General features: G+C 44.7%; 1 protein-coding gene across 2 annotated transcripts in view; it reads right to left on the reverse strand.

Moving 5' to 3' along the window:
* Positions 1-2,169, reverse strand: part of CLSTN2 (calsyntenin 2) — a 317,814-nt gene extending 315,645 nt beyond the window's left edge. The window contains exon 1 of one of the 2 annotated variants that reach the window (XM_058031610.1): positions 2,061-2,169. In XM_058031610.1, the coding sequence (XP_057887593.1) occupies positions 2,061-2,148 (88 nt within the window). In that variant the 5' untranslated portion in view covers positions 2,149-2,169. Of the gene's footprint in view, positions 1-2,056 lie in introns of both variants that reach the window. The other variant, XM_058031611.1, reaches the window with a different exon arrangement.
* Positions 2,170-9,986: the final 7,817 nt, after the last annotated feature.

The raw sequence follows: 9,986 nt of genomic DNA on the forward strand, positions 1-9,986 counted from the left end.
ATGGAGCAAAGCTATTTGAAAATACTTAAAAGCAAACATTTCTCTGTCCAAAATGGCAATTTTTATTGTACCCCTATGACAGACATCTCAGTATGAACAACCTGCTGCAAAGCTAACAAATTGCGTGTGCATATTTAATACACACATTAAGTTCTGTAACTAACAACCTCCTAAACACTCTGATGTTGCCTCTTATTTCTTTTTCCTCGGAAAAACTTTGGGGAGTTTGTTTTTTGGGGGCAGGGTAGGTTCCCCCTTCTATTCAGAGTAAACAATTTAGTGAAAGAAATTGTATTTTCTGCTGAGTGAAAAGTGAGAACCAGAACTGCTCCTGTAATCTTTCTCCCCTTCCTCACAAACATGTACGGAAAAGGAGTGGGGGTGGAGGGGGCTTGGTTTTGTTTTTAAAATGAAGAGCAGCAGAGCACAAGGAAATGTAAGACAAGAACTGAAATCATTATCTTTGGTTGTATTTGATCTTATAAATAACAGGATGCTCAGGGCACGTGGGGAGCTTTGCACACACCTCCTGCATCCTACCTCCATCTCCCACCAGAATGCACCTTCAGACCACAATTCAGACCACAAGTCCAGGTTGTGGTTACAGCACCAAGCCTTGCAATTGTGTGCACGAGATACCCACGAAATGCTTTTTAACTTAGAACTTCCCTACCATAGAAAAACAGAGAGCAAGGAGAAAGCAGCACGAGGTTCCTGCTGAAATAAACCCTTTTTTTTCTTCCCTCTACCGACCAGGTGGAGGAAGAAAAAGCATATCAGATATTTACTGCATACAGCGCCAAGACATCTTACCTCATTTATTAACACCGCCTTATAGCCTTTGAAAATACCCAATATTAAGAAACAAGGTATATAAAGTAATAACCAAAAACTTAAGCACTCGAATATCAATATAAATATCATTAAAATGCCTATTTTTAACCACCAACTACTGGGAGCTTGTGGCTTCTGCTATCCAGAAATGTTCTCTGCAGCCCTCCAGTGGTCAAAGGCACAGCGAGACCGACCCCGTTTTGTCTGATGAGCTGCGGGCAGGTTAAAAGACATCTCCCACGAAATAAAACCTCCCACGCTTGTCTAAGGAAAAGGTCCTTTTAAAGGAGACGATTACCTTGAATTACATTAGAAAGTAAAGAGGAGGAAAGTAACTCCCCTCCATCGAAATGTTACGCGTTGTATGTTAATCCGCCCAGAAAACACGGCATTCCCACCAGGACACCAAGGCACGTTGGGTCAGTAACAGAAGGAGCAATTAATTTCTTACAGTCACTTTCTGCTATTCCTACACGTACATGTAAACAAAGTCAAGTAACATTTGCTGGAAAAAATCAATTTTCTCACAAAGTTACGGCTCAAGCAGTTGGTTGGGGTTTTGGGAAGAAAACAAACGCCAAACAAACACTGAAGTTTTCGCTTCTCTCTCACACACATGCTTACAAATGAAATAAACACCAAAGCCCCATACAAAAATATAAGTGTAAATGCAAGTGTAAGGTTTGAAAAGAATATTAAAAAACACTGAGACAGAGTTCTCAAAACTAAGTTTCTAAAACTTGGGGGCTCCAAAGCCAGTCCTACAACCGCACGGAAACACTGCGAGGGAAAAGAAAACAAACAGAGGCAAGAAATCTCCGAACACCTGAGCGAGCGGAGCTGTCGGCAGGGGCTGAGAGGGAGATGGGAGCGCTGCGGATCAGCGAGAGCCCCGCGGAACAGCGAGAGCCCCGATGCACCTGCGGCACGGCGGGCAGTCCCACCCCGGCCTGGGGGAGCACAGCGCTTCTCCTTCACCCGCTCCCGGCCTGGGCAGCTCCAGCGCTTCCCCTCAGCCCAGCCCCGGCCCGTACCCACAGCATCGCGGCGGCAGCGGCAGCGGCGCCTCCCGCCCGGCCCCGGGACAGCCGCGCCCGCTGAGCTGCGGGCACCGAGCCGAGACCCCCGCCCCAACTTTGTGCCCTCCCTGAGGGCAGCGGCGGCTCTGCCCCGCTCAGCCCCGCTCCGCCCGAGGAGCCGCGCCCGGCCCGCGCCCCGGTACCTGCCTTTGGCGGCGAGCAGGCTGCCCAGCCCCAGCGGGAGCAGCAGCAGCGCCGCCGGGCCCCAGCAGCAGCAGCAGCGGCGTCTCCGCATCCCCGGCGCTGGTGGCGGCCGCCGGCCCGGCCCGGCCCGGCTGTGTGCGCTGCGCTGCGGGCGAGCCGGCGGGCGGAGGCTGCTGCCGCCGCGCCGTCACTCGCCCTCGCTGCCAGCGCCGGGGCGGCTCCGGCCCCCGCCCGGGACCGCGGCGACGTCACGGCGAGGGCAGGCCCGAATATTCATGAGCCGGGGCAGCGGCCGGGGCCGGCACCGCACCTGCCCGCCCAGGTGTCCCCTCAGCCCCGCAGGTGTCCCCGCGGATGTTCCCGCAGTCACCCTCAGGTGTCCCCGCAGCCCCCGCAGGTGTCCCCGCAGGTGTCCCCGCAGCCCCCATGGGTCTCCCCGCAACCCCCGCAGGTGTCCCTGCAGTCCCGCAGGTGTCCCCACAGCCCCCCAAGGTGTCCCCGGAGTCCCCGCAGGTCTCCCCGCATCTCCCCAAGGTGTCCCCGCAGCCCCGTAGGTGTCCCCGCAGGTGTCCCCGCAGCCCCTCAAGGTGTCCCCGCATTCCCTGCAGGTGTCCCCGCAGCCCCGCAGGTGTCCCCGCATCTCCCCAAGGTGTTCCCGCATCCCCCCAAGGTGTCCCCGCATTCCCTGCAGGAGTCCCCGCAGCCCCGCAGGTGTCCCCGCATCCCCCCAAGGTGTCCCCGCATTCCCTGCAGGTGTCCCCGCATCTCCCCAAGGTGTCCCCGCATCCCCCCAAGGTGTCCCCGCATTCCCTGCAGGAGTCCCCGCAGCCCCGCAGGTGTCCCCGCATCTCCCCAAGGTGTTCCCGCATCCCCCCAAGGTGTCCCCGCATTCCCTGCAGGTGTCCCCGCAGCCCCGCAGGTGTCCCCGCAGCCCGCGGCAAGCCGGGAGCAAGGACACGGCAGAGCGGTGGAGAAGGGACAGACAGCAGGAAAACGAGGTTTTGGTGAAGGATGCGGAGGGCCCCGGGAAAGGGAGACACTAAGGCGGCGGCTGGAAGAAAGGAACGGAGGAGAAAAGATGAAATAACAATTCAGTAAAGTTGGAGGGAGACAGAAGACCTTGGAAACCCAAGGTGGGTTGGACGTGAAATGGTGTTGTTGGAGGAAAAGGACAAATCGCAAAGGTTTTGGTAAAGGGAGGAAATGAACGAGGAATAGACAAACCTTAGACACAGAAATGAACGAGGAACAGACACACCTTAGACACAGAGACTGCCCTGTCAAGGCTTGACGCGATGCACAAAGATTACAAATTAAGATTACACATTACACTGCAAGCTCCACATAAACTGTGAGAGCCACAAGGAATTATTGTACCCTTCAAAGCTCCCTCCCTGCTTCAAATGCTCCCTCATCCGTGCTCTGTCCCATAAATTGCTTATCAAAGCCACCTGACTCTGGAAAAGCCAGTACCTCCAACAGAATCACCACTCCAAGGGATTCTTGTTGGTCGCTGGGCTGTGGGAGCGTGGTCATTCTCATAGAGCAGTGCCAGGATGCTCTCCTGAAATGTTCCCTGAGCACTTGGTACCTAGGGACAACCCCAGGGCTGTCCCACAGAGTGCACAGTAAATTTGGCACCACAGACAACACAGTCATTGTATAAAATTGTTTAGGTTCTCTATCACTATTCCTCTCCATTGTTTTTCCATATATGTGATGTTAGAAGCATGAATCATTCAGCAAAATGCATTGAGTGGATGGAATGAAGGATTCTCTCCTCCTCCTCCTGTCCACACACATAGAAAAATTGGGATGGAATATAGAGAGAAGAACCCAAGCCCTTTTCCAAACCAGAGATGTAATGCTTCATCTGCTAAGGAAGACAGATGGAAATACACGTTTACTGTTATATTGCATTCAGACAAAAAATAAAGTCCAAATCAAAACTGTTGGGACAAACTTCTGAAGTTCTTTTTTGGCTGCTTGTCTAATTAGTTATGGAATCTGCTTTCCTGTAATCTCTATTGTGAGCTTGAGTAGAATATTGTATAGAACAAACAGGGAAAATCATAAGTAAAGTAACTTTGAATGCCAGAAAAATGAAATTTTTGCCACCAGTCAGTTCTTTTAAAAACTTTAAAACCTATAGGACTGTTAATTTACAAATAAATAAATAAATAAAGTGGCAAACAGCATAAGCATTTTTAACACAACATCCCACTTTGTGAAAGGCGAGAAATACGACCTAACACTCGGCAATATATATAAATATAAACACAGCATCATCATTTAGAAGAGGGTATTTTCCTACAGGCAACCAGCAAGACTTTGAGGGAGCTAAAAGTGGAAAATATTGCATTTTTAGTATAAGCCTGTTATTAACAATCCCAAATAAAACTGATTTGGTGGTGGGATGTAGAGCGCAGGTTTGCAAGGCAGATGTGGTACAGCAAGAAGCATCTCTTCAGCCAACTTACAGTCTAAATAAATAAGCAAGCCAGATAACAGAAATAAAAGGGGATAAATGCTGCTCCATTCCATGGGCAGGGAGCTGAATCACAAAAGGAGAGGCCTCACCAATAGATAACACTGCAGTGGTGTCAGAATCTTAATTTCAGCTCTGGTGCCTTAATGAAAAACTCTCCTCCTTTTCACCTGCCTGTGTTTGTTTATTGATGTGACAACCTGGGTGTTCTGCAGTCTTCTGCTGGTGTCTCATACAGGAGATGGATGTGGATGGATAGAAAGGTTTACAAACAGTAATGATGATATGGCACTGTGCAGGAATTTATAATAGGTAATTGCCACTACCTCTTCTGTTTAATGCTGTCTTGAAACCCAGAGTGTCCATTAACTCCTACAGCCTTCACTGGGGCTGGAGAAAGTAAGGGGAAAATCCTTCAGTCATTTTATTCTTTCTTTCTAATCATTGCTAAACTGAAAGAAAGGAAATTGAAGGATGCAATTTTTCCTTGCATGCATTTTTGACAGAAGCATTGCAGCAGGGAGATGTATTCTTTAGTCCCAAACAGGGCCGTGCTGAAGGATTACCTGTGACCTGAGATCCATCCATTCACATGTCTAGAGCCGCCACTTTCTCCTGACATGGTTTATTGGTCCTGTAAAATAGAAATTCTCAAACAAGGGGGAAAAGGTCACAGCCATGCATTCCCTGCGAATTATTGACACGGGCCTGGCACCAGAGGCAGTCAATCAGAAAGATCCATTCGAGTCTGGAGATGTAAAGATTATTTTTATCATAATTTCCCTAGCATGGATTCAAGATACTGCTGGAGGCCAGGATTTAACCCTGACAGGCAGAATTTGATGAAGAAATCTGGGTTTCTCCAAGGTCATGGTTGATCCTACCTCATCACAGATTGGGACATTTAGCTGGGAGATTTAACTATTGGGATGTTCATGTTTTCTGAATAAAAGTCTTTAATATCAAGGTGAATATTAGATTTTAGAGAGAAACAAAGAGAGAATTTAGCAGTAATACTCAGGTATAAAGTGGGGTTTACTCTACTGTTAAGTGCATTAGACTCCATTAGTTAAAAAAGAACAGAAATAACAAAAATAAAGGAAATCATAAAAGAATAATCTCTTTTAACATTATAAAAGTCACTTAATCATCCATAGAAAAGAATTCAGTATGTAAATACACATAATTCAGATCCTACAGCAAACCCCATTGCAGCGTTGGTTGTAGGATCAGGGTCTAAGGTTTAAAGTTCTTCACAATTTTGTTTTAAGACATGTTTGTGTAACACCAAAAATGGGAAGCACATAATCTGATTGGGTTCCTATAGCCATGATTCCAAAAATTTTAATGTATAGATAGAAATAACCAACCAGCTAAGGTACAGGAATCTATATTTGATCACATTTAGAAGATGTTTATATATTACCTAAGAAAATGGCAGCATATTTTCATGTTGGAGAGAAAAAAAAAGGGGAAAGGAGCATAAATGTAATTTTTAAGAAGAAAATGGATTTAAAGTACAGCATTATAGAGCATGCATTTTCTCTGACACATGGCAGTTTGCTATTGCAGTCACAGGATAGAAAAATAAATTTCCAATAGAATGGAAGTAAATATTGGGGTTGCTGGTGAATATAAAGTAATGGGTTTGCTGTGTGCCAAATGCAGCAGCAGCAGCAATGATGTAATTTATGTTTCCTCCCAACAAGCATGAAGCAGGCCTGGGGCCATCCTGATTATTTGTTCTTGCTGCATGGGTTTATACTTGCCTTGGACATCAGAGGACATGAAGAGAATGAAGCAGCATTTTCCCGCTGCTGCCACAGGGGCCATTGCCTGTGCAGAGATTTGCAAACATTTCTGCAGACTTCTGCAGCTCAGGAACTTTCCATAAATAAGCACGGTGGCCATCAAGCAGAACAAAACAGCCTGAGAAATGAGTATAAATACAAACATTAGTTACCACATACGCTGCAACTGCTAATGTGTTAATTAAACAGAAGAAAATGTACCTAAATTATTTATTCTTAATAAATGAACCATCTGAATAATAAATATGTGTGTTCTATAACCATCAGGAAGGTTTTTAAACAAAAGGGCCTATTGCAGAAGGAAAAATCACATGAAAGGTGGGGAGAGGACTGTATTTGTTTAAATACCATTAAGAACCCAAGCAAAACTGTAATGGTGGGAATTAATACTGCTGACAGGCCCTTGCATTGTCCCCTCCACTTTGTGCACAGTGCTGTAATTCCTGTTTGAGAATACAGATGGGAGCTCTGCAAGTGTGTTTAACCCTGCAGTGGCTAATCAGAATAATGGAAATATGCACTCAGTTCCTCAGCTCTGGTGTTTGAATCCCCAGCACTGAACACTGCTGCCTTCAAACTCTGCTCCTGTCACACTTGTTTGTCTTTTCAGTGCTAGATTAATTACTGGGTGCTATTACCCTTCTTTTGTCTTATCCAATTTGGATCTTTCATTTAAGACATTTTACATTTTATGTAAATAAAATAGAATCTGGAAGCAGAGATAACATATTTTTAATAGCATTAAAGAGATTGTCAGCAGAGAACAAGAAAATTAGCAAATCTGTGGGAAATATTAAATGAAGGTAACACGGGATTTCAAACTTAACATTGGATCCAAATTGGGAAAGATACAGTTAAAATTAAAATTTGGAAGTGAGTTTTGCCTATAGCCAAGATGTAATTTCAAGAAAATTAATCTAGGAACACACTGAATAATTTTCTTTTTTTTAAACTCTGGGAAGTCTGACTTAGAATTAGTTTTTGCTGCCTCTATCCAAAGGTATCAAAACCACTGGGTGTAAGTCACAGCTAGGGCACTGTCTCAGATCCTGACTAGCCAGACACAGAGATTAATGCCTCCAGCAGAGCTACAATTGCAGCTTCCCACATCCACTCACCAGAAATTCCTTCCCCCTCTGAAAGTCTGGGCAATGCAGTCTTATATGTACATTTAAACTGGTGGCTGTTGATTTCAAGTAAGTCACTGCATTTTACCTCTGGGGTCCCCCCAGTTAATATTTTTGTACTTTTTGGAATTATTTCAGTGGAAAAGTAATGAATCATAGCAGAATGATTTCAAAACACCTCAAATTCTCCCCTATTTCATTTGTGAGTGCTCTCAGTGTCATTCCTGCTGTGAAAAGTGACAATCTTTCTCATCTCTCCTATTTGGCGTTAGCAATTGGGCCCCAGTAGCAATAAATGAGTTTTTATTTGGTTCCTGGTCAGACACAGGAGGGTCAGAGCTGCCCTAGCAGGAGACAGGACCTGAATCAGAGCATGAGACTGATCAACTGCACTGGTGTGACCGTGTTCACAGGGGTTTTCAGATGAGGGAAGAGACGAGGATCTGACTCCATGTTTCAGAAGGCGTGATTTATTATTTTATGATATATATTACATTAAAACTATACTAAAAGAATAGAGGAAAAGGTTTCAGCAGAAGGCTGGCTAAGAATAGAATAGCAAAGAATGATAACAAAGGCTTCTGACTCGGACAGAGAGCCAAGCCAGCTGACTGTGATTGGCCATTAATTAGAAACAAGCACATGAGACCAATCCCAGATGCACCTGTTGCATTCCACAGCAGCAGATAACCATTGTTTACATTTTGTTCCTGAGGCCTCCCAGCTTCTCAGGAGGAAAAATCCTAAGGAAAGGATTTTTCATAAAAGATGTCTGTGACACACTGGGGCTTGCACCAGACCACAGGAAAAGTGCACAGGGAGTGCCTGGCACAAGTGGATAATGCTCTTTGCAGATTATTAGATCATGAAATTGGTGCTGCTGTGCAACCTGCTGAACCAGGGCCTTTCTCTGGGACCATTTTTCCTACACTCAGAGAGCCAAAAACGTGGCCTTGTGGAACACTAAGTCAGCTCTTCACAGGATGGACTTCATGGCTTGCTGAACTTTGATGGCAGCACTTTGGGTGACTTAAACATCCAGGGGAAATGAGAACATCCACTGTGACAGTGTTCACAGGGGTCCAAGGATGAGGGAAGAGATGAGGATCTGACTCCATGTTTCAGAAGTCTTGATTTATTATTTTATGATACATATTATATTAAAACTATACGAAAAGAATAGAAGAAAGGATTTCATCAGAAGGCTGGCTAAGAATAGAAAAAGAAGGAACGATAACAAAGGCTTCTGACTTCTGACAGAGAGCCTGAGCCAGCTGACTGTGATTGGCCATTAATTAGAAACAACCACATGAGACCAATCCCAGATGCACCTGTTGCATTCCACAGCAGCAGATAACCACTGTTTACATTTTGTTCCTGAGGCCTCCCAGCTTCTCAGGAGGAAAAATCCTAAGGAAAGGATTTTTCAGAAAAGATGTCTATGACAATCTACATCACTCCAGCAGTCTTAGTTCTTGGGAGGAAATGCTGTCACCTGAAGGAACAGCACGCAAATTCTTTAACTCACTGAACTCTTAAGTGTTCCTTCAAAACATTTATTTCTTCTTCCTCATATTTCCTGCCTTCAAACCAACCTTTCTGTCCTGCATGCAGAACAGACTGTAAACAGCACAGTAAAGCTGGAGGTGTAAATTGGAGCTCCATTGCAAGGTTTATAGCCCATGTTCACTCGTTCTATTCTCCTTTTTGCTTTGTACAGACTTTAGGGAAGATGTGAATCCATGTAGGGACATATTTGAATGTGTGGAGGGGAAATAACAATAAATATCCAAGATGACCTTTGAAGCCCAACTAAAAATGCAATTTGACAAAATTTTAATGGCACTGAAGAGAAAAATTACAGCATTTCTATCTACCCTTCATGGTAGTGCCTTTCATGGCTCCCATCAGACAGCACAACAAAATTTCTGTAGAATGTTTTTGCTGCTCCATGCCTTCTTCAGAACTTTCTCAGCTCTTATACCTTTCTGCATGTTCTAGAAGTTTTAAATGAATATTATTTTACATCATCCTCAATATTTTACATATTAACCTTTCAATTAATCAACATTTGCTGTGCCTACTTTCTTCTAATTTCTGTAATTTTTCTTAATACTTCCTGAAGCTCATGAACAAAGTGTCAGATTATAAATTAGGGTAAAGTAGCCTAATATCTCTGAGGTTTTTGCATTATATTTGCAACAAACACAAGTTATTCCAAACTAACAATTAGAGAGCTTCTATTTATTTGGCAAAGCACAGCCTCCCTTTGGCAACTCATAGACTTCAAAATGAAAAAAACCACCTTTGCAGGAGAAGAATATTCTGATACAAAAATGTAGTCAAAGCTTGGAATCTCTACATGGCTATTAACATTGCTGCAGTGCTACCTTTCCTGGAGTTTAATTACCATTATTACATCAGGCTGAATGTCAAAAAATGTTGATGCAGGTAAAGATTTTGCACTCACTGTAGAATTTCTTCCTCAAGCTAAATTTAAGCC

This window comes from Melospiza georgiana, chromosome 10 (assembly GCF_028018845.1).
Source record: "Melospiza georgiana isolate bMelGeo1 chromosome 10, bMelGeo1.pri, whole genome shotgun sequence".
Lineage (NCBI taxonomy): Eukaryota > Metazoa > Chordata > Aves > Passeriformes > Passerellidae > Melospiza > Melospiza georgiana.